General features: G+C 38.9%; 1 protein-coding gene across 4 annotated transcripts in view; it reads left to right on the top strand.

Moving 5' to 3' along the window:
* The window catches only part of LOC126457341 (aspartate--tRNA ligase, mitochondrial), a 158183-nt gene that overhangs the window by 44961 nt on the left and 87920 nt on the right, over positions 1-25302 (top strand). For all 4 annotated transcript variants that reach the window (XM_050093560.1, XM_050093559.1, XM_050093557.1 and 1 more), the window contains 4 exons: positions 5166-5332; positions 5407-5505; positions 12182-12280; positions 24567-24734. In XM_050093560.1, the coding sequence (XP_049949517.1) occupies positions 5270-5332; positions 5407-5505; positions 12182-12280; positions 24567-24734 (429 nt within the window). In that variant the 5' untranslated portion in view covers positions 5166-5269. The remainder of the gene's footprint in view (positions 1-5165; positions 5333-5406; positions 5506-12181; positions 12281-24566; positions 24735-25302) is intronic.

Genomic DNA, 25302 nt, shown 5'->3' with positions numbered 1-25302 from the left:
CAGTTTGATGGCATTGTTTATGGGAATGCTGTATTTTTCGAGGAGATGAGTCCTGTGTGTTCTGTTACCTGTACCGTCACTGGTAAATGCTGTGAGTGTCTTTTGCCCATCAATGTCATTCCATCCCTTCAACAGTGTGAATGTGTGGGAAGGATCATTTTTATGCAAGATAGTACTTGTCTGCACATTGAAGAGCCAATGAAGCAGCTGCTGCAGAGGCATTTTGAAAATGCTAGAATTATCAGCTGCCATTTCCTTACAGCTTAACCATCCAGATCTTAATCTGTGTGACTTCTGGCTGTGGGGTTATCTGAAAGATGAGTTCAGTGCTCCAATTAACAAACGTAATTGAATTGAAATTGAGCGTTGCGCAACACATTCTGAACGTGACCCCGAGACATTCTGATCTGTTGTGCAACGTGCTGTTTCTCTGCTTCAGCTTGTGACAGGAAGTGGTGGACAGCATATTGAATATGTCTTGCACCTGTCTCAACTCAATTAGAAACAGTTGTAATTTTGATTTTTAAGCATTTTTGGTCGCAAAACAATTAAAAATCAAAGTAATTTTGCTTTTTATGTAATTTTTGACCTCAGGACAATTAAAAACTGATTTTTCCATACTATAATGTATGATCATGCTTTGGTGGATGGACTTACCTAACAAACTTTGCCACTCCTGTTTTCTGCTGAACTTGTGCAGTCATGCACTTTGAACAATACAGATGATGTAATGTGCAACTCAAACCATAGCTGTTGTACTATGATTGATCTCGCATTTGTAGCCAGTCCCATTTATATTAATATGCTTACAGCACCATCTCTTGGTAAAAGTTTTTTTCCATCCCATGACGCTTCCCCTTGCATCAATAATATGCTGTTTGAACTTGACATCATTCTAAGCAGTGGTTCTCTTTCTACTGGAACTGCAATTATGCAAACACAAACCCCTTGGTCAATTTCAGCCAAATTTGGTATATGAAGAGCAAATTTCAAGAGAATCAGTACTGCATGGGTAGAATCTTCTAGCACTCATAGGAGTGGAGATATGATCAAATATGTGCTGCGCATTCCTTGTCGTGAAGCTGTCCTGCACGACAGGCGTATTGTATGGGAGTAGTATTGGCCAGCCTTGACCAGCCACATTGCAGGTCAACCTACACTCCAGGGGCAAGAAACATGTTTCAGCCACCAACAGGCGTTGTAGTAGTATCAGCCTGCCTTATCAACCTGTTTTACAGGGCAGCCTGCATATCAGGGAATGAAAGTTTTTCCAATCCCCGGCATGTAAGCTGCCCTGCATGACAGGTGTGTTACCTAGAAGTAGTATGAGCTTGCTTCATCAGCCTGTTTTGCTGAGGCTACACCTGCAGATTAACAAGGCTGGGGGAAGATTGAGATGGATAGAGAATAAGCTGGGTAGGTGAGATGCGGCAGGGGGAGTGGCTAGAGACGGGGAGGGGGGATGAGGTGAACAGAGAAAGGGGGTTAGGGAGATGGACATCAATTCTGAGGAGGTGATGGACAGGGAGAGGGAAAGGATGAGATGGGCAGAGAAAGTGGGCAGGTGGAAAAGGAAGAAGGGGAAGAGGAGATGGACAAAGAGAGGGAGAGGAAGAGATGGACAGTGAGAACTGAAGGAAAAGATGGAGAGGAAGACAGGACAAGGTGGTCACAGAGACGGGGGAAGAGGCAGGTGTAGATGAACAGATGGAGGGGGGCATAGAGGGGGCAGGAGGAAGAGATGGCCCAATGGAAGATTGGGAAAAATTTATACTCAGATAATGCCAGCTGATCAGCTAGTATGAAGATAAATCAGGAAAATTAAAAGGAACAAAGAAACAGTATCCAGTGACATAAGTTTATGTAAGTGATTAGCAATGTAATTAAAAAATGCCAAAATTATTAGTACTGTTGAGTAGGAAAATAGTTCATTTTGTAAGGAGATTCCCAAAATTTTCTAAAAAAATATCAAGATTTTAATTTGAATAATTAACAAAATAATAAGTTGTTTTAGCAGAAATTTGTTTTTCTGAGAACTGAATAGTCAAGGCTATGAAATGGTGGCATTGAATGGCGGAAATAATTACATTTTAAGACTGAAACATTGCAGAAGACTGAATTTTTTAATACAAATAATTTTTGAAATAAAAAGTTTTTAAACAAATTTAAATGTTTGTTAAAAAGAACAGAATTAGGGCTTTCAAATGAGCTGTACCAGTCTAGAAACAAACTATAATATCCTCATTGAAAATTTCATCTTCACATGGTTGCCATGCAAATTCTTTTCTTTAGCTAAAATAGTTCCAGATGAACTAACTGTGCTATTGTCATCAGTAATCAATAAATTACACAACAAATAATAAAGTATTAAAGTTTTTTGAATCCTCTTTGGATAAGAAATTGTATAGTTCTGATGTTGTACATGGTCCAGTCACATTAATGTGACCATCTGTCAAAAGGCTGAATAACCACATTTTGCAGTGCAGAGGGTGCAGGAAGAGAGACAGCGAGACGCTGGAAGATATTGACAGGGATTTGGAGCTATGCCAACTCCAATGCCAAGGCCAGCTGTGTTAGGTGTCTCGTTGACGATGCATGGTGCAAAGAGTCCAATCAAGGTGGTCCCACAGATTCTCAATTGGATTTAAATCTTGGGTGTATGATAAACTCACTCTAGTGCTCTTTGAATGGTGCATGTACTCTGCTAGCTGTGTGACACATTACATTGTCCTGTTGGTAGATGACATTCTACCGAGGAAAAACAAACGTGGTCCCCAAGGATAGATGCATACTTGCATTGATATATTGTGCCTTCCAGAATGATGATATCAACCAGAGCATGCCATGAAAACATTCCCCAGACCATAATACTCCCTCCTCTAGCTTGGACATTTCCAGTGATTGTAGCAGGGTGTTTACTTTCAGTCTGATGGAGCATAAAATTTGATTCATCTGAAAAGGCCACTTGTCGCCACTTAGTGTACTTCCAGTTGCACTATTGGTGTGCAAATTCCAGGGATGAAAAACATTCAGTGGTAGTGCCTGGTTGGTCGGAGCGGTTGTTAACTCCTGTCATCTGTGGCCCATGACAGTTGGTTCGGCACCAGCTTTGGTCAGTGCCATTTTAGGAAATACTTCCACCCTTGTCCCAAAAGCCAGTGATTGTGCTCCTTTTGGACATCAGGTATATTTCTCTGTTTCCACAATATGACCATGACTACACTGTTTTCCACATCTCCCTAACGCACTTCACCTACCCTCCACTGCTAGTCCTGCCATCTGACTTCTACGAGTGGTTATTGCATTTTGACATCAAATGTAGGCAATAGTCACTTTAGGAAACTAGTAGGATATATTGTTTATAGGCCTCATATTTTCATCTTTGATAAGTGCAAACCTAGAGTCATGGGGAAAACCTCACAATAGGGGTGTCAGTTAGTGCTCTACTGGCTTTGGCTCTTTAATGCTGATTTGGACTCGTGTTACTTGTAGTTATAATGTTCACCCATCCGAGTTTTTTGTCTTTTAATCAGAGGAAGTCTTGATTTCCACAAACTACATGTTTCATGGCACTGATCAATCTAGTTTACTGTCTGGTTTGACACATAAGAAAGTATATTTCCTTATGTAATATATCACTGTGAGTGAAATGTTTATAATTTGCAGAATTGTTGATATCACATGTAATCGTTCTAGTATTTTGACCAGTGAAGAAAACTCCATTATCTAAGACATCAGAGCTCCACCACTGTACTATTCCATAATTTTCAAATGTATTTTAGTGGAGACTTATCACAACATTACTTAGAATTTCAAACTGTCACTCACCATGCCTCACAGAACTATCTTACATATATTTGTCAAGCTTTAGTTCTCCATATGATTTACCTCATAATAAAATAATTTGTTGGGACGCTATGTTCTAATCAGTCATGAAGAGATATTTACATGATACCACAGTCCTAATATTTATGTTGTGTACAGCTATTTTCATTTTCATCCTCATGATAAGAGTTTCATATTGTATCTCATTCTTTTTATTATGTTCATGCCAGAGTTTGCTTGGAGTAAGACATAAAATAGTAAGTGACAAAAGCTGTCTGCCATTGTCACATGCTGGAGTTGCTTTTGCTCTCACACTGTTTTGTATAAGGGTCGATTAAAAAGTTTCGATTTTAGGGCATTGCTGCAGCGTAAATGTAGTGTAGCATGAATCCAGTGCAGGTATATAAGCACTGACATGTAGACAAGGGATTAATATGGTATTTGTGTCTTTTTGCTGTGTGTGCAGTAAATGCAAAGATTTGAACTATGGTGATGTTATTACCAAATGTGTCCAAAGAGGACTAACATGCTGTTATTCTTTTCTTGGCTGCTGAAGGACAAACAATGGTAGATTGTATATGGAGCAAAATGTCTGTTGAAAATAACTATTATGGAATGGTTCCATGAGGGTTGCAGTTAGACACAATGTGCCAGTTTTTCTGGGAGGCCAGCATCACCTGTTACAGACAATTGGGAGATACTTGAGCATCCACCCTTAGTCCTGATCTCTCTCTATGTGATTATCATGCCTTCAGTCCCTTAAGAAATGACTTGAAGGGCCATCGATTCCTGTCGGACAAGGATGCGCAGAAGGCTGCTATGGACTTCTTCACGCAGTACAGGATGGTGTTTTACCAAACTGCCATTTTCAGTCTGGTGTATTAGTGGGATGATTGCCTCAAAGCCCATGGCAATTTAGCCTGGTTGTCATACCAATTATGGACTGTGCAGCCCTCAAATGGAAACTTTTTGATCCCCCAGTGTGATAACTGTAGTTCACAGAGACAAGATTAGTGGTTACTTTTATGAACATACAAGAATGAATATTCATATGAAGTACGGCATTAGTCAGCTTAGAGATGAAATCTTGATTGAGAATCATCTTACACACAGAACGAACTGATTCTTCACTATTTGAGTCGAGATTGAATAAAAGTATTGAAAAAATTAATTATTTCAAGAAATACTCCGCAGTGATCACAGGGGGATTATTGTGAGAGGAAAGTTGATGCAGCTGTGCTTCTTGATGGTAGTGTGCTTAGAACTCCTTCGTTGAGTTAATTTCTTACTTGAATCTTTCATTGTAATAGTTATTTTATACAAATTTGTGTTAAATCTAGGAAATGTGAACAAGTTTACAAAACGAACACATTCTTGTGGAGACCTCACTGAGAAGCATTTGGGAAGTGTGGTGAAATTATTTGGCTGGCTTGAGTTTCAACGAATGGGGAAGTTTATTACATTAAGAGACTCCTATGGCTCAACTCAGCTAGTTATACCAAAAGAGGTAAGTTTCAATTATTTTCTTTTTGTGGAAAGGTTCTACTGAAGAATCTAAATGACAATTTATTTCTGTTGCAGAGAAGAGATCTCACTGATGTTATAAAAAATACCCCATATGAGTCCGTCTTGTCTGCTACTGGAGTTGTTCAAGAAAGACCTCAAGGTCAGGAAAATACTGTAAGAAAATTTTGTTGCTCAAGTTTTGTTTTGAAGATATGTAATTATTAACTGATTATGTGAGAACTATCATAGCAATGATACATTTTAGATTAGTTTTATGATACGATGAACATGTTACTTATCGTGTATTGTATGTTTAAAAGCATTTGCAGCGACTATTTCTTTTAGTGCTTCCTTTGTGGATTAGGCACATTGCAAGTTTTAACTTCAATCCATCTCTTTCTAGACCTTCCAGTTGGTCTTCCACTAGGCTGCCACTGCAGTGTTACAAGTGGCAACTTGTACTTTGTTGTCTTTGTGTGTGCTGTGGCCATTTGTATCAAGAATCTCACCAGTTGCAGTTTTATTTGGTGTAAAAGTGGGTTGTTCACAAAGGACCAGGTCCTAAGGAACAGTCATTCACCATTCACTTTGTTCAGTCTGGTTTCTGTTCAAACTCTTACAGTCAGTCTCTCATTGTTTCAGTTCCACTGCTCTTAGTTCAGTACTGAGTTGCCTGTCCCTTTCTTCACTGCTTTCACCCATTCTTGACAAATTGCAGACTATTCTCAAAATATTGACTTCTGTTTCTTTGTCTCCATGACTGGCAATTTGTAACTTTCCCTTAATTGTATAGCATACGTAAAAATTATTTTTTTAACTACTGACTCTTAGAATAACCTTAAATCGTTTTGTAAAACGTTGTATTAAAACGTTTTTCTTCCAAAAATAAAACATAATACATATAGGCTTGTACTTCTCAAGTTGGAAGGGGGGGGGGGGGAGGAGGGGGGGAAAGTTGTGACAAATTTGGGCCATGTAGAAAATGGGGAAGGGGTGTGAATCAGATCCTACACTTTGAAAAAAAGTAAAATCACATAAAATTGTAGTTTCATTTTATGTCAAAAAATATTTGTTAGAGGTAGCTGATTAGCCAATGACTTAATTCCGTCCAACATAATTATTAACATTACTACATCAGCTTCAATAATGTAACTGTTAAACCTTTTATGTACCAAATTTGTGAGGCAAATACGAGGAAAAATCACATTTAAAAAAGAAATTCTTATTATTTGAAAAGTCTCTATGCTCTGTAGCCTTATGGAGATACTCAAGAGACAACTTAAAGCTCGTACTGCTTGTAGTTTTTGTATATTATTTATTGTAGTGCTCCATGAGCTTGATAGTGCTTTCAGACCAATCATTTATAACTTTCAGCTGATTAAAGTGCAGTATTGGAATGGTTCTATTGATAAAGGGATGGCTGCTTTCTGTTCTCATCCTTCAATTCTGATGATGTACTCCGTCTCTGATGACTTCATTGTCAACTTGATTTAAATACTAATCTTCATTTCTCATCTGTTCACAGTTGTCTCTGCTTGCTCAGAAGCTCACTTTCTCAAATAACTGACAACTGAGTCCATGCATGAACCTTGGTTTTTGTTTCAGCTGCTAACTGATCCAAAACTGGCTGTCTTTCACAGTGCTACAGATCTTCAAAGCACTGATGTGAGCTATGTCACCAAGGTTTTGGGGGAAAGAAAAAAAAGTTGTTTCTTTTCACTTATGAAGCTCTGAAGATCTTCCAGTATATATACTTGTAGTTGTCTCCATTTCTGGTACAAAGCTTACAACAACTTTAGTATGCAATTTCTCAGTTCATGTGAGAGAGAGAGAGAGAGAGAGAGAGAGAGAGAGAGAGAGAGAGAGAGAGAGGTAGAGAGAGAGAGAGAGAGAGAGAGAATGTGTGTGTTTTCATAAGAAACATTATGAATTTTCATTTTCAATAATTCCTGATGTAGTTTTTATCCACAATTTGAATACATGGTTGTCGTATGGTACAACATTCCTACTTTTCCATTTCGACTGTTTAAAGCCCATGATAGCATTTCACAGTTATATACAAAATGGATGATTAAATATAAATGGTCACTATTGAACTAGTTGCCAAAGAAGATAAAGAGTTTGTCCATTTACTCCTGTCTCTCACTCCTTTTCCTGTTACCCACTTCCCTGATACAATAATCCCTCACTCTAGTCAGGCTGCAGTGAATGTACAGTGTAGTGGTGAAGGTCTATGTGCATGTATGAAAATATGTGTGTGTGTGTGTGTGTGTTTATTCCGTTCTATTTAGCTCTGGGGGAGGACATTGTCTGAAAGCTTAGAAATATGTCCCTTCTTTTTTGTGAATGATTTGCCTATACTCCTTTCATTATTTATATTCCACGAAGAACATTTCTTTACCATATTTGACTTGGAATGAAGTTCGATTTTTGAGTAAGATCATCATCTTCTAATGTTTGTTTCTCTTGATAGCTGTGATATTTTTCTTTTGTCGTGATAAATTCAGGTCTAGCTCCAATTTTAGCCTCTGTAGTCAGTGAGTAGATCTTTGCATATTATCCATTGTTTCTTGTATTACAACTTGATAACAGTGTATTCAAATACCTTCATTTCCTAGATATATTCCTGGCGGTCTGTGTTTCCTGTTTTTTGATGATAATAGTGTGTGTGTATATTGAAAAGAATTGGAGACAGGCTGCCACCTTTCTTTAGTTCTATTTTTTAATTTTTTTTCAATAATATTGTTACAGCATTTGACAGATTTGCTTATATAAACTTACTCTGTAGTGCATTTATCAAACATGCAGAATTATATGCTACAGCCTTTTTTGGAAAGCTTTCTTTATATATCTACATACTCCCTTCTCTGAACATTTTCATCAAATTATAAGGTAAACAAATTGCACTACTATATTTTTAGAAAATTTTGTTCTCATTATATTTGTGTAGTGATATTGTGAAGACTGCGTAGACATTTTGTGTTTGGTGCTTTGAAGTAACCAGCTTGGGAAGACTTGTGGCTACCCTTTGGCACTGTAATAATTGTGGCTGTTGCTCCATGATTATGGACAAAGAGTAGTTAATCTGACAGTAGCACAAGCAGAGTTAGAACAGTTGAGAGGTCCAGTTGTCAGCAGTAAGGTCAGGCAAGTCTGCTAGGCTTGGTGTAGACGTATCCAACATGTTCATTGCTATCGAGACAGGAGACAAAAGTGTGCAGACAACCCAAGGAGTTCAGGAATACTTTGACAAGACAGGGAAAATAGTGCAACATAAGGTTAGTAGAGTTCAGAGCATTAAAAAGACCTTCTGTTTAGGAGTAGTCATGAAAAGGAAATGTCTGAACTAGTTTAGAACTCCCTGTGTAGTGTATACCAAGAAACTAGTATTTTTAAGCTAAGTGCAGAGTTCACCAACATCCCTTGTGATTTAGGCTCTCGGGGGAAGGATATTGATGAACAAGATCATATAGTGATTTTTAGCATTGGCACTACATTTTCACACACACCTTATCCTCTCACCACCCCAATAACTAGCTGGAAATGAACACCCTCCTCACTACCCACTATCACCCCGGACTGAAACAACTGCATCATATCCTTTGCCAGGGCTTTTACTGTTTATCGTTGTGCTCAGAAGTCAGGAACATAATACCCAAAATCCTTCCCAACCCTCCTGAAATGGTATTCCACTGCCTGCCCAGTCTATGCAATATTCTTGCCCATCCTTAAGACACATCCACTTCTAACCCCTTGCCACATAGGTCACATCCCTGTGGAATATCCAGGTGCAAGACGTATTTTATAGATGCACCCAGCACATCCAACTCTAACCCAGCACCGACCTATCCTAAACCATCAGAGGCAGTGCCACTGTTAAAGCTTTCATCTTTCATACCAGCTCTGCTGCCATTTCTACACTGCATTTTATATGGGCATGATCACCAACCAGCTGTCTACACAACTGAATGGCCACTGAAGAACTTGCCAAGAACAGAACTGACTATCCAATGACAGAACATGCTACTGAGCACAGCATGCTCCATTTCAGTGGTTTCTTTGCAACCCACGCTATCTTCCACACACCCCTCCCCCACCCCCCACACACATCAGTCCTTCTGAGCTCTGTGTATGGGATTTGACGTCAATTTCAGATGCTGCTCTGCACCAAGACTGTAAACTTTATTCATATTGCACTCACACTCTCTTCCTCTCAGTCTTCTTTTCCTACATTCTATCACTCCCTTTCAGATTCACTCATCCATGTTAACGTCATACATCATCATTGTGCACTGCACAAACTCACCAGTGTCAGTGTCCATGTTGTATTCTTGTCCCAGGCACCTGATGCTTCCCTCCCAGCTGCCAGAACTGTCAGTCACCCTACTCCAACCCTTCCTCCCGCTCACCACTGCCATTCTTGTCTCACCCACTTCATCCAACGCAACTCCTCGCCTCAGTCAATCTGCAAAACTGCGGCGGTGTCTGCGGGGAGAATGCAGGTGATGCATGTGGTGAAAAATTCATGTTGTAGAGCATACTGTGCAACAGTATATTGTGTGTTGCCAGTATACACCCTCTGCCCATGCCCGTTCATTCTAACTGATAACTTGGTGGTAGTTATGCTGATGTAAAAGACCGAAAAGTGTTTGCATAATAGCTGGCTTATAACGTGCAGTCTCGCAGGTGACTGTCCCTCTGATAATATATGTTTTGCCAGATATAGGGATGGTATAGGCGGTGGTACGAGGGTGCATAGGGCGAGTCTTACAGCGGAGCTGATCAGAGGAGTAGGAGCCATATGGTAGGGAAATAGGTGCAGAAGGAGCATAGGGTCTGATAAGGATATTGTGGAGATTGGGAGGGCAATGAAAAGCTATTCTAGGTGTGGTGGGCAAAATCTCAGACAGGCTAGATCTCATTTCAGGACATGATTTTAGGAAGCCATACCCTTGTCAAAGTATCTGATTAATACTTTCAAGAACAGTATAATACTGAATGACGAATGATGTGCTCCGAAGTTGTTTTTTGGGGGAATCAACAGTACGACTATTGGATGCGATTGCCCGGGAAATCTGCATTTGAACTAGGCTGGTGGGGTGAATTACGTCCAGTGAAGGCTGAGGTTAGAATGGTGGTATATTGGTGTAAAGAGTCTGCATCCGAACAAACACGTTTGTCTTGGATGCCAAGGCTGTATGGGAGGGAACATTTGATATGGAAAGAGTGGGAACTGTCAAAATGTAAGTATTATTGTTTGTTAGAAGGTTTAATATGAACAGAAATGTGTTGCTGGCCGTTGGTTAGTATGAGATCACCTTCAAGGAAACTGGTGTGGGATTCGGAATAGGACCATGTGAAATTTAATTGGAAGACTGTATTTAGAGATTTCAGGAATTTTAAAAGGTCAGCCTCACCATGAGTCCATAAGGTAAAGATGTCATCATTGTCTCTAAACCAAACCAACGGCTGAAGGCTGCATTTAATCATGCTGCTTTGGTGACGGGTGTACTATCCTTCACATGTAAAGTCACCTGGAAATACCACTTTGCAATCCAATCCCAAAACCTTTCCAACATCAAATCTGACATTGAACCCTCCCTTGAATAGTTCGACTATGATCCCAACTTGATCCACACCACTACATCAAAATCATCCCTTACAAGCCTTTCAAGAATTCATCACATCCAGCATGCTTCACAATCCTTTCTCAGGTTCCTAAAACATGGTCCTAACACGCCCTCTGCAGAATTCTAGGCTACGTGTTACCTAAAAGCTTAAGACTCAATCATGATCCTCCCGGCAGACAAAGGATCTGCTACTGTGATTTTTGAGTGACAGGAGTATGTTAGTGAAGTTCTACACCAGATGTCTGACACTGTACATGCAGCATCTGCCATCAAGATCCTGTCTGCGAGATTCAAACTGACCTACAGTCCCACCTTAAAATCTCAGGACCCTAAACCTACTAACAAACAGTAATACTTACGTTTTGGCAGTTGGCATCCAAGGCAAACTTTACACCAATACACCACCATTTTCACCCCAACCTTCACAGGACAAAATTACACCACCAGCCTAGTTCAAAAGCAGATTTCCTGGACCATCACATCCAATCCTGGTACTGTTGATCCCTCCAAAAAACAACTTCGGGGCACACCATCATTCGTCACTCAGTATTATACTGTTCTTGAAAGTATTAATCAGCTACTTTGACAAGGCTATGACTTCCTAAAATTATGCCCTGAAATGAGATCTACACTGTCTGAGATTTTGCCCACCACACCTAAATAGCTTTTCATTGCCCTCTCAATCTCCACAGTATCCCTGTCAGGCTCCATGCTCCTTCTGCACCCATCTCCCTGCCCTATGGCTCCTGCCCCTGTAAATGTCACCACTGCGGGACTAGCCCTATGCTCCCTCCTAATGCCACCTGCACCAGCCCTATAACTGACAAAACATATACTACCAAAGGGAGAGCCACCTGTGAAACATGTCATATACCAGCTGTTATGTAAACAGTGTTCACACCTGTTACATTGGCATGACTACCACTAAGTTGTCAGTTAGAATGAGTGGGCATAGACAGAGGGTGTATACCGACAAGACACAATATCCTGTTGCAGAGCATGCTCTAAAACATGACAGTCATAACTTCAGTGCTTGTTTCACCACACACGTCATCTGGGTTCTTCCCCCCAGACATCAGTTTCTGAGAAATGCACAGGTAGATTTGGGACTTAACTGTGTTGTACTTGTGAGTATGTGACTTTTAGCTGTATAGATTACTGTGAACTAATAGGAAGAATGTTAAGACAATATCTTCTTTGCAGATTTCTAATTTTTCCAGGATATGAAGACTGGGGGTGTAGAAGTTCATATTTCTGATTTGAATGTAGTGAGTTTGGCAAAAAAACAGTTGCCCTTCAGCATTCGAGACTTCAATAAGGTAAGTTCTTATAAAATTATATTTGTATCAGTTTGGAACTATGTTTAAATGTTGCTAGGAAAATTTCAGAATTTGGCTTTAATTTTTGCATTCATTGGAGATACATTCTGTTGTTATGTTTTGCAATACTTCATTTCCTAGTTTTGCGTGGAACTGTGTACATTTTTCCATGCCACTCAAATAATATAAAAAACAACTTCCATGTAATTTTATTTTTCACATAAGGCTGCAACATAAAATTATGCTTAGATGGAGAGGGAATTGGAAGGAATCTGGGAGATACAGATCCTGGAAATATTGTGTCACCATTTTCATGACTTGATAATTCAATGGTACCTATGTTGGAGTGTTAGGAATGTTGAGTGACAATGACACTCTCTCTCTCTCTCTCTCTCTCTCTCTCTCTCTCTCTCTGTGTGTTACACAAGCTACTCTGGGGATGGAGTTGTTGCTGCACTGATATGAAACAATTGCATTCCATTTCCCAACACAGCAGTTATTGAAGAAAAATTTTGTGTTGATCACAATAGAAACACTTGCATTTCGTGACTTTCATAGAGCAGTGGAGCATCGTAAATCACAAGCAATAGAGTGCCAGTCAGAATGGATGAGTACTGTAGGATAACAGAAATCCAAAAACAAATCAAAGTTATTGTGAACCAATTCCATTGTACCGAGAGAGATGTGCATAAAATTAATCAAAAATAAAAATGTTGCATCTTTGTACTAAAACTGTAATGATGTGTAATCAAATGCTGTAAATATAGTATGCATGTGACTGCTTAATGAGCTGCACGGGACTTAAAAATCACTCACCAGATGCCGTATATGACTCTTAAGTTCTCAGCCTTTGAATCAATATTGACACTGTAGGACATTAAATCCCTTGCCCCCACCTCCTTTTGTTTGGCACTTAGTGCTGGAAATGGCCAGGAATAGTGCCAGGACCAGTGGAGTGGAAGGGGGAGGTGTGCTGCCGATATTGTCATCCTTCTCCTTCTGTCTGATGACTTCAGCAATTGGACCAGCGTACAGTGGCATAAGTGTGTAGGATGATGCTGGCTGGTCCAATGGTTGCGAAGCACTGCTTGAGCCCACATCCAGAGGGGCGGGTGTTGGGAGGGTTGGAACAGTAGGTAAGGATCTGTGCCTATAGGCACCCATCATTGCTGTATAATTCCTTTGTTGGCTGCTGCGAGTTGCAGCGGGGTTTGAGGCTGTAATGACACTGCAGCCAGAATGTTGATATGGGTGTTCATTGGAGCAGGATGGGTCAACAATCGCCAGCTGGAGTAACCGAGTCTCTGGCATCCTGTGTGTGCCTGCTGTTCTTGTTCAGTCACAACTTCAAGAAGTTTGTGAGAGTCCATGTCTGTCTAACTCTTCTGATGCAGTTAAAAGTCAATGGATTCCCAACAGTCTCCGTAGTAACTCATTACAGTAGTTGTTATTAACTCTGCTACAGAGGCAAATCAACATCTCATGGCTGAAACACTATTTGATCTTCACTCTTTGTATGACGACTCACTCACATTATGTTTGGTGGACAAGCGCATAACACAAACATACAAAGAAGCCTTAATGCCGCTGACATTCTTGTCCTTTAGATATTCGGGTCATTGGTATTTCTTGGAGCACTGTATGCCGCAGTCATCTCTTTCCTGCAATTGAGAGTGGCATCAGGCATAGTTCGATCAAATGCACCACTGAACAAAGCCCAAAAGGAAAAACACAGACAGACATACATCATTATCCATCATCATCATCATCATCATCATCATCATCATCATCATCATCATCATCATCAACAACAACAACAACAAACAAAGTTATTTAAAGGATGTATGATCCCAACCAGGGATAACTTAAAATCCTCGAACTCCTCTTCCCACTAATGTGAAACATGTCAAGCTTATTCATTTAATGTTACTACAGAATGTGATTTTCCCACCAGTCCACTACATCCATCAGAATTATTACTTATAAAATCAAGGAAAATCTAGTACCCTCACACCTGCCGCCCTTTGTAAATGAACGAGTGTTGAAAGCATTACCCTAGTAAGAAGAACTATACACTAGCATAGAACTAACTTTGATCCATCACATAGCAATACTAGCTTTTCATTAAGCTTACATGTTTTCCTTATATCAACAACCATATTCCTCAGTTCTCACAGTTTGCTTGTATTAAATTATCCAGATATCAAATGCATCAATATACACATCAAGACTTGATATTATTCAAGCAATGGTTTGGTTCACCTTAAGTTTGTAAATGCATTGCTGTGATTCATGTAAATTTATGTTCACCTTGCTAGTTAATTACCAAGTAAGAAAATAAGTAAAATTCTTTTTAAACAAACAGTTAACTCTAAAATTGTAGTATAGTAATTACACAAGAAATCCTGTTCGTCTCATCTGTAGTCGTACAGGGGTACCATGCAGTTGAATGTATTATGTAAAGCATATGTATACACATTTCGCATCTGGTTGCTCAGATTAATTCAGTTACATTAATCACACGAAAAATGCTGAAATCCGTTAATATGATGATCTCCAATGGACATAATCATCTATGGGATTGTTTGTTTATTCAACGAATTGCCGCAGACCCACAGGTTGTTCATTAAAACTGTTATATGAGTTGCCAGTGAGGTATGTGAAGTGACAGAGAAAGCGTTCCACACTTATATTCCATAGGAATTACAGGGAAAATTGAAACCAACCCTGGGTGTGACCCAATTAAATTTCCATTATAAAAATTTACATAATAATGTACAGAACATGACAAGGTTATGTGCAAATTTTGTCTCCTTGGTGCGTACTCTTAAAAACTTTTCATGTTAAGCATTCACTAGATTATAAACATTACTTAGTACTTAAGCATTGTTTGGGCCGGACGTAGTAGCAGTGCACCATGGCACTTGAAATGGGAAAATTGAGGAATGGTTTAAGCTTAATTTGGCCATATTGCTTACAATATTAATAATAGCTGTGATAGCCTGTACTATCAGAGCCCATACCTGTTAAACATGTGTTGTCTGTAGTAAGGAATTCCTTTCAGATTCAGTATGCCCTTGTTATAGGTACAAGTGCTTCAATAATAAGAACAATTTCCTTCTGTTCCTGCATACATAAATTACTGAAACCAGTATCAGTGACAAGGGTAAAACCTTTATGGGGAGTGGGGGAATACACTGATGTCCAGAATTAAGGCAACAAACCACTATTTCCCAGTCCCGTGTATAATCATACAGACTGTTAACAGATGTCTGTTCAATCGTGTTCTGTATGAAAGATGGCATTGCAGTCAATGGACAACCATGCCAACGATGAGTCAGGGCACCTACCAAACAGGGTAGTGTTTGCCGAGTAATCCCACATTCACAATAGCTGTGTATACAGTTACAGACAATGCATTATGGCACAGAGAAGACACCTACCAGACACTCTGCAGTGGAAGGCCAAAGGAAGAATGGAAGCAGGACAGTTGCATACTGGCATGTCCTGATCGCTTAATGTGAGTGGTTCCATTGTTTCTTGGATGTGATAACAGTTTATATAGACCAAAATTGTATCCCGAAGACCAGGGCAGGGACGACCACTTGTGACTCCAGAAAGAGAGAACCATTAATTGTCTGTAAGGGCACGACAGTACCTCCTCAGTACAGCATGCCAACTGGCATATGACCTTACAGCATCCTCTGGACGTGTTGTTTGAGGATAACGGTGTACAGAAGGCTTTGGTAGAGTGGCCTTTATTGACGGAGAGCTGATGTATGTGTACCTCTGACACATTTTCATGGAAGAGAACATCTAGAGTGGAGTCATCAACATGCCACCTGGACGATCAAATAGTGGGCCAATGTTCTTTTCGATGAGTTGCAGTTTGGTCTGGAGAGTGACTCTCAATGCATTTGCATCTGGAGAGAACATGGGACGCAATTTCGGGACCCAAATATTGTGGAAAGAGACCAGTTGAGGAAGATCCCTAATATTGTGGGCAGGAATTATGTTGATCACTCCCACAGGCACAACAGTTGTGTATACAGTCACAGATGATGCAGTATGGCAAAGAGAAGACACTTACTAGACACTCTGCATTGGAGGAAGAATGGGAGCAGGACAGTTGCACACTGGTGGGGCCTGATCGCTTAATGTGAATCATTCTGTTGTGTCTTGGATGTGATGGCAGTTTATATAGAACAAAACTGTATCCCAAAGACCATGAAATTGTATGGTGATCAGCAAGGTTTAACTGCTGTTAGGTGTCTGACAAGATCTTGGGACTTCATGTGCAGTTGTTGCAAGTTACTGTGGACCCAGACTTTGTACTGATGGGCGATAATGCTTGATGTCATAGAGCACGGCAGTTGATATTTTCATAGAAACGGTAGATATTGCACACATGGTGGGGCCTACTTGCTCTCCCGATGTGAATCCCATAGAACGTGTCTGGGATGAACTAGGGAGATGAACTGCATTATGCCAGCATCCACCAACCATTCCCCAAGACTTGTGAGCAGCTTCGTGGGAAGAAAGGGTGCTATTGCCTCAACATGAGATTGATGACATCATTCACAGCATGCCCCATCATTGTAAGGCCTGTATTGTTGCCATAGGTGGTCACACACCATACTGAGCACATAAACCAGTTATCAGAATGTTTGTGCAAATCAGTTAAGGTGGGAAAAACTAAGAACATTTTTGTCTACCATTTACATGTTGCAGTTGTTTATGTTCTGTATACTTTATATTGTTTCTTCTTTACTATCAGCTGTTGATATTGTTTTATGGTAAAATAAACGCAACCTTTCAAAATTTCTGTTCGTTGCTTTAATTTTCAACACCAGTGTAAATAGAATGGATTGGTTCACCGCCCAACCTAACTCTTCACATTAAAGTCACTTCTGAATCTAAACATTATTATTCATTTTATTTTCTTATTTCAAATGCTGGGCCACCTCGTTTTTCTGTGTTAGAAGTAGTGGTAGTAGCAATAACAGACTGATGTTTGTTGACAAGTAGTAAAAGTGTTTGTATTTTGAAACACATCAGTTTACAAATTTCTTAGCTAACTTTAGGAGTATAAAATAACATGAAAACTAAGACTCACAAAAATGCCATGGACTCCTAGAAAATTACAGACTTTGTTTAAGATAGGATGCTTCCCACTTGCCTACCTGAGAGATAGCCCATGTGGTGAGCTCGCAGCCTGACTGGCCAGCAAAAGGCACATATTCTCAGACTGGCCACAGTTGCCATCAACGACAAATCTGACACATTTGTGAGTCCACAAGTAGAACTGGCACATACTGGAAACTGAGTAAAACAAAACAGAAAAAGTAAGGCCCTTCACTACATAAATACTGACTTCTCAAATGTGTGTAGAAACTCTTGAAGGCTTAGACCCGTGGTAGGCAACTGGTGGACCACAGTCCATGTCTGGGCCATGGAAGGACAAGAACTGGATCACCAAAAATTTCATTAAAGCATATATTACTCAGGTACATTATTTAAAAAATATTTTCTGTGAATAACAACATGTTTCTATGCCATTCATATAATTTTTTATTATATTTTACAGCTAATTGTGTGACTGATTTTAGTTCTTAATGGTTAGTACATCAATTTAATACATAGTTGCTATGCTTTGTAGTGCAGAAGACATGTTACGTTGATCCACATAAAATCTCTGCACACCCGAAGGCAATGCAAGAATTTTATTTAATGAAATGGGAAATTTTATAAATTCTCTCTCTCTCTCCAGCAACCTATGAATCCTCTTTTAATCAAAGCAGACATATTCATTTTAACATAATTTTTGTGATCTTACCTTGAACAAAAGCTTATGCCACTGTACAAAACTTTGATGTGAAATGATAATTTTGTTGTTAGGGGTGGTATATATGGTGATGGCAACCTGTGACGTGAAAGTGGCTCCTCAGTGGTGCATCGACGTACACTTTGACACAGAAGCATCTCCTTTGCAATGTGTTGGCATGTGATTTGTGCCATACAGCAGTATCTTTATAAAGAACAAATATAAGTAAATTAGACGAATTTTATCATCACTTCAGCAGTAGTTGCAATCCCGTATGGCATTGTTCTTAACTTGTTTTTTTACTTTCAAGGCTTATAATGTTTTCTTGCATTGATATGGATCATAAAATGTGTAAAGTTGATAGTGAAAATATGAATTTTTTTAAAGAATGGACTGAACAATATTGTTTTATGCTGCAGGATATGCCTGGAGCTGTTCTGATTTGCCTCGTATGCAACAAAACTGTCACTCTTGTTAAAGCTGCCAAATGAAAGCAACACTACAAAACAACTCCTCAGCAGTTCCATAAAAATTTTCCTCTGGGTAATAAATCAATCAAGAGGGCTAGGTGAGTATTTCTGCCAGAAAAAGCAAATAGACAGCTGTTAAAATCAGACTTAGATAATGAATTGACATCATTCAGATTAGTATGATGGACGTAGAGGAGCTGTGGACAAAGTTTAAAGGGATTGTAAATCATACTCTGCAGAAGTATGTGCCGAGTAAGTGGGTTAAGGACGGAAAGGCCCACTGCGGTTTAACAATGAAGTTAAAAAAAATGCTGAGGAAGCAAAGACTGTTGCACTCTCAGTTCAAAAGAGAATGCGCTAATGCCGACAGGCAAATGCTAAGAGAAATTTGTGTGTCTGTAAAAAGATCAATGCTTACAACAACCACCTCTGTCAGAGCCCAAGAAAGTTCTGGTCCTTCATAAAATTGCTAAGTGGGTCCAACGCTATTATCCACTCACTCATAGACCAGTTTTGACAACACAAGTTGGGATGATTTTACTTCCACTCTTGGGTTTTGCCATCTGCCTACTTAAATTCATTTTTTCAATTTTAACTAATTACCATTAATGTACGAGAATATAATCTGCATTTTCGTAAAAGAGAAAGGTTGGCTCTCAGCTTTAAAGAATCTAACACCAGGTCTAATTTTGTGCTTAGTTTTATGTAAGTAATTGATTTCCTAATTTATTTTGACTAATCCTAATTAAAACTTTCATTCTAGGATGAAATCGGTAATTGTTTTGTTACTTAAATTCTATTGTTGAAAAATAAACAGATATAACTTCTGTACTAATTATAAACATTTGGAGGAACAACTAATAGTATTCTTAAAGGATCTATTTGGCTCTATTCAAAAACATGTTAGCAAAGCCATTCTTTAATTAATTAACAGTTTTGTCAAAAGTATTGTTTGCATAATGATATTTGGTAATTTCATGATTTAAATAAATAATTCGCCTAAACCTTGTAGTAGAAGAAACTGTTAAAAGGAATGACTTTTTCGATGTATTCAGTTAATTTACTGAGTTACGTTTTAATTGTAATTTCTGTGAATTTAACTTCGAACAATGTGTAGTTTCGGCCCTTATTATTTTGAGGATATATAAATGCCAGATTTTTGGTCACAAAACAGTCAGTCCATGGCAGAGGAATCTGTGTTGGTTAGAACGACAACATGCATCAGGTTAACAGTGAAATAAATGTTACATCATGTGTTGAATCAATGGCACTGTCTGCTCCATACGTACCTTTCTATTCTTCAAGAAGGGAAATGCACGATCGTTCATTGGGAGAATTTTAGGAAAGTATGGTTCATCTGTAAAGAATACTGCACATAGGACACTTATGAGACCCATTGTTGAGTACTGTTAGAGTGTTTGGGAACTGCACCAGATCAGATTAAAGGCAATTCAGGGGCAGGCTGTTAGATTTGTTACCGGTAAGTTTGAATAAGAGAAAATTTAGAGAACTGGCATCTGAGGCAGACTGCAGGAAGGTTCTACTGCCACCAATATACACTTCGTGTAAGGACCATGAAGATAAGATTAGAGAGATTACGTACAAAGGCATATATACAGTTGTTTTTCCATCACTCTATTTGCAAGTCAAATGGGAAAGGAAACGACTAGTTGTGGTACAGGATACACTCTGCTAAGCACCACTCAGTGGCTTGCAAAATGTGTGTGTAGATGGAGATATAGAAGCTTATCAAAGAAAATTTCAGGCATATCTAGCTTTTTACACGACCTTACTACATCGCTCTGAGCAGGCAAGAAAAATCTGACGAAGCAGCATTATGCGTATGTTGGACAATAAATAAACACCAGAAGCCATTTTCAGAAAGAGATCATTAAAAAATGTATGTTGGAAGCGGCCACAGCACCTTTTGAAGAGAAAAAGAATATTGTTGCCACAATACAAGGTATTCCATTGTCAGCCACAAGCTATACTATAAAAACTGTGATTTGGGCTGTTGACAATAAAAGTAGTGAACTTCAGCTGAATATACCTTGCCACTTTGTTGCACTTAATGGGTCTTGTTTCGTCGTCGATAAAGATCAAATATCTATTTTCATGCAGTTTTTTGTATATTGAAAATAAAGCATTTAGGGAAGAATTGCTAGCAATATTGCCTTTTAAAGGCAAAACACAAGGCCTCACATTGATCAGCTAAGAAAAGGGGCTAGTAAAGAGAATCAAAAATAAGAAAGAAAGCTGGGATACTTCCTTATCAGCGTCTCTTGAAGACTCTCTTCAACTAAGCTGCTCCTCGCATGAACTTAATTTTTAAAAATTGTCTCTAGACTGCAGGTGTAGTTTCTCCCATTGGTTTTTGAACACAATAATCCATACATATTGTATTTCATATTATTTTGTGAGTGAAAATTCATATAAAATTATTAAGGAACAGGAGTGGCTTTTTTAAACTGCGATAAAATTTTTTAAAAGTAACTGGACGTCACCTGAAATTACTTGCCACCCTGGCGAAGACCACAGAAATGTAGACCGCTCATGATGACATTGTGTTGTAACCAGCTTCTCAGTCAGCTGACTAGTGGCAGCATTCATTTGTGGTTGACTTCTAGAATACTGTTGAGTGTATTGTATTATTTACAGTAAAGATAATTTATTACAGTGGTGAAATTTCTTGAAAATATATTGGTCCTCAGATCTAAACCTCAATGAATGACAAAGAATTTGAGATGACAGAATTTTATATCAAACTCTCCGCAAGAGTTTTGTCTATAATCAACTTTTCTTCTGTATTATGCACAGTATATTGATATTGTGTGCTACATTAAGCAAAAAGTTGTTAAATGTAAGTGCTTACTTTGTATAAAGACTGAATATCATGGATAGAAATGGATGTCATTTCTTCTAAAAGCATAAAAACATTAAGACATTATTTTGAGAAATTGCCAGAAAACTAAATGATTCATTTTGTAACAGACCCAGGAATTCACTGAAGAACTGTAATCCCATTGCTTGTAAAAAGGAGAGAGCTGTTAATACAATGTTTGAAAATTTTTCTTAGCATTTGATGTGGTTAAATATAAAAATTGTATTCATTGAGCTATTATTGGGAGTTCGAGAGAAACTGGGTTAAACGTACTACTACATGTGTAATACTAATACAAGAAGCCTTTTCAAGTGTTAAAATCAGCTTGATTTCCGTTATAAATGAGAAAACTATAACTGTTGGCTCCACTTCATGTAGAGCTCAAATGTTTGCTCTCTGTCACATGGCTTAGATCTTTGTTCAGACTATAACATGGCAAAGATAGGGGTATGTGTGATCTGCAAGTATCTGTAGTCTTAAGACTGAAAGAAACAGCATTCCTCTCATTCACAGATCTGTGAACTGTAGTCTGCAGACCTGTGTTCACAGTCGTGCTGAGTGAAATATTAATAATGGTGAAAGAACTTTTTGATTTTGTGTCTTGTAAATTTTTATATCGAAATTGTGAGAATTGGTTGCAATTATAGTTCTTCAATCAATTGCTTAGCACAACTACTTTTCAAATTTTTGGACAGATGCTTTTCAGATGCTGTATTTCCCTGAACTATAATTTCTTGGAAGTTATCCTAAAGATATTCCCTGAGCACTGATGAAACAAATTGTTATTGTTATTATATTAAAACATATATATTATATTTTTATTGTTAGTAAATCATAGGTATCTGTGTTACATTAGAATTGGCATAATATATATGGGGGGGGGGGGGGGGGGGTAGATGGTAACAAACTGTGATGCCCTCTCCCAGAATTGAACCTTGACCTGTGCCTTTCTTCACACTACAGGTACTGCACTGCAAATTTTTTCCAAAACATCGGAGGAAATGTGGCGGATGACTCTTAGAGAGATGCCCAATGTAAATTAAAATGACCATCTCTTACTTGTGATAACATTGTCATGTCATCCTGACGTAATCTTGTAAATTAAGATAATCATCTCTTACTTGTGATAACATTGTCGTGTCATCTTGAGGCAGTAAAATTTTGTAGTGATGGTATCAGTCCCATTGCTATGTTACTTGTTACAAGAATATCACTAATAGTTATGTGAGAATCCACTAAGAGCAGAAGTTTTCCCTCATACTGAAGCCTGGTGGTGGGACAGTGCTCAGTGGCAAGGACCAATGTACCATGGGACACTCCAGACAGTAGTGTCATTCTGCCACGTTAGCCTGTAGCATGCATTTTGAGATTTGTGTGTAACATATAGCATTGATTTGCATGTTAATTTGGGTATGATGAGATAACTTGGCCACTGTCGTGTTCATCATGGGTGGCATAAAGCAGACACAACAAGTATTACAGTAAGAAGCAACAGAGGTAGTTTCCCATGCATGTAAATTCTGCTAGGTAGAGTCAGAAGCAGAAACATTGGCCCAGTGTAGTATTTACCCTAGAGTTGTCAGTTACCAGGGAAGGCAACAGGAAACTAAGGAGTAAGACAGCTTACTCACAATAAGAAAATTAAAGAAAACTGCACATTTTTTGATGTTTAGTAATGTTTGCACTTTCTTTTTATTTCCGTCGATGTCTGCCACACTGATGCCAGCACACACACTGGGGATCATGATTTATGATTTATTGAAGAGCCCGGCAGGCCTGGTACGGTGGAGAAAGGCCTGTTGGTACTGAGTTGAATGTTTTCTACATTTGCTGCATGAGCTAGTCCGACTGGCAGTGTGCGTGCACTCTTCTCCTGTGGAAGTACAGATGTAGGCAACAAACTAAGCTAACAGAAATAGGCAGTAGCTATGTCAGTTGACTAACGTGTTACATGTTGAGGATATGAAACTTCTGGCAGAGTAAACCTGTGTGTCAGACTGAGACTCGAACTTGGGACCTTACAAACTTCACAGAAGCTCTCCTGTGAAGGTAGGAGAAGAGGTACTGGCAGAATTGAAGCTGTGGGCATGGGTTGTGAGTCATGCTTGGGTAGCTTAATCGGTAGAGCACTTGCCCGTGAAAGGAAAGGTCCCGAGTTCGAGTCTCAGTCCAGCACACAGTTTTAATCTGCCAGTAAGTTTCACATCAGTGCACACTCCACTGCAGAGTGAAAATTTCATTCTGATATTAAGGATATTTTTACATCCAAACGACAAAATTTACCTAAAAAATTCTTGTTCAGAGTAATATAATATGCATGAAAAGCTAAACTTTTAAAATTAATTTTGAGGTGGTTTTAAAGTTAATAAAACTAGATATTGAAACATTCCTAATAAATACAGGTAGCAACACTAAAATGACAATTATCAGTTTTGTTTATGTTTCAGGATCGATACAGTGTACTTCAACTTTTATTTTGCCTATGAACCTTCTTTAACTTCAATGAAATGACAAGGGAGATGTTGGTGATGTTGGGGACACTGCTCTGATGCTTTAAAGTATTGGCAAGAAATTTAGTTGACAGAGAGCTACTGTGAAGCATTGCCTCTTGCACATGAATTTAATTTTGATCATATTAACTTTATGCCTTAGCTTTTATCTTATGAGGATGTATCTTCAGAAACTGATTTTTACTTTTGTATTCCAAAAACATTCAGGCAATTGGGTTGGGTTCCTTTGTATGTCAGTGTGGTGTATGTGCACCTATACTGCATGCCAGCAGTCTATGTTGCTTTGTGGCATTTTATAACTTCAAGAAACTAAAACCCTTGCTCTGCTTAAGAGCATTATTGGTATGCACCTGGTGCATAACTGTTGTTATCGTTTTCCTGAAGGTCTTTCCGGCACAACACTGGAGCTCTAAGCATTGGTGCTTCTGGTGTACTGCTACAGCTTTCACATGGTCTTTCAGTCCTCACTATTTATGACAAGTGAGCTGATTAGCTCGTAGCTGATGTGGTTGCTCCCAGTGTTGCCTAAGTTCTCAGCATAAGCACCTATCTTGCAAGTGCATTATGCCTGCCCCTATAAAATGTCTAATTTTTGTTTCAGGCAAAGGAACCGCTACGGCTGAAATACCGATATCTTGATCTGCGATTTGCGGACATGCAACACAATCTTAGACTCAGATCTCAAGTCACTATGAAAATGAGGGAATATCTCTGTGCATCTGGATTTGTGGATGTGGAAACGCCTACATTATTTCGCAGAACTCCTGGGGTAAGAATTTTAATTAATTGTATTATGTGTTTGATTCCCCCCCCCCCCGCCCTCTCTCTCTCTCTCTCTCTCTCTCTCTCTCTCTCTCTCTCTCTCTCTCTCTCTCTTTCTCTTTCTCTTTCTTGCAGCTTTCACAGTTTCTTCCAATCCCAGAAAACATGTTTTCAAATTGTAGTTGATAGCTTCGTAGTAGTGCTAATGTGATCAGTAATATTCAGTTTCCCAAACATCATGTTCAGAATTCATCTGACAGGAGTTCCCCTTATATACAGTGATTCCTAAGGGGTCTTGCCAACTATCTTGCATTGAAATTGCCAATAAGAATGATAATGTACTACTTTGTGGCTTCCCAGACTTGCTTGAGAGGAAAATTACTATCCAACAAGGAAAATATACGTCATTGGATGTAAAACATTTTCTGTGGCAACTAATGTATTGAATCTATTGCACAGACATTTTGCAGTAAAATTGTAGCTAATTGTGCCCTAATAGTTCTCTGTAATCCCCCCCTCCTACATGCACGTGGACATTCACACACACGTTCACCTCCGCACGCACACACACACAC

Source organism: Schistocerca serialis, chromosome 2 (assembly GCF_023864345.2).
Source record: "Schistocerca serialis cubense isolate TAMUIC-IGC-003099 chromosome 2, iqSchSeri2.2, whole genome shotgun sequence".
Classification (NCBI taxonomy): domain Eukaryota; kingdom Metazoa; phylum Arthropoda; class Insecta; order Orthoptera; family Acrididae; genus Schistocerca; species Schistocerca serialis.
Note: the sequence above shows the minus strand (reverse complement) of the source record. Positions and strands in the feature narration are given on the sequence as shown.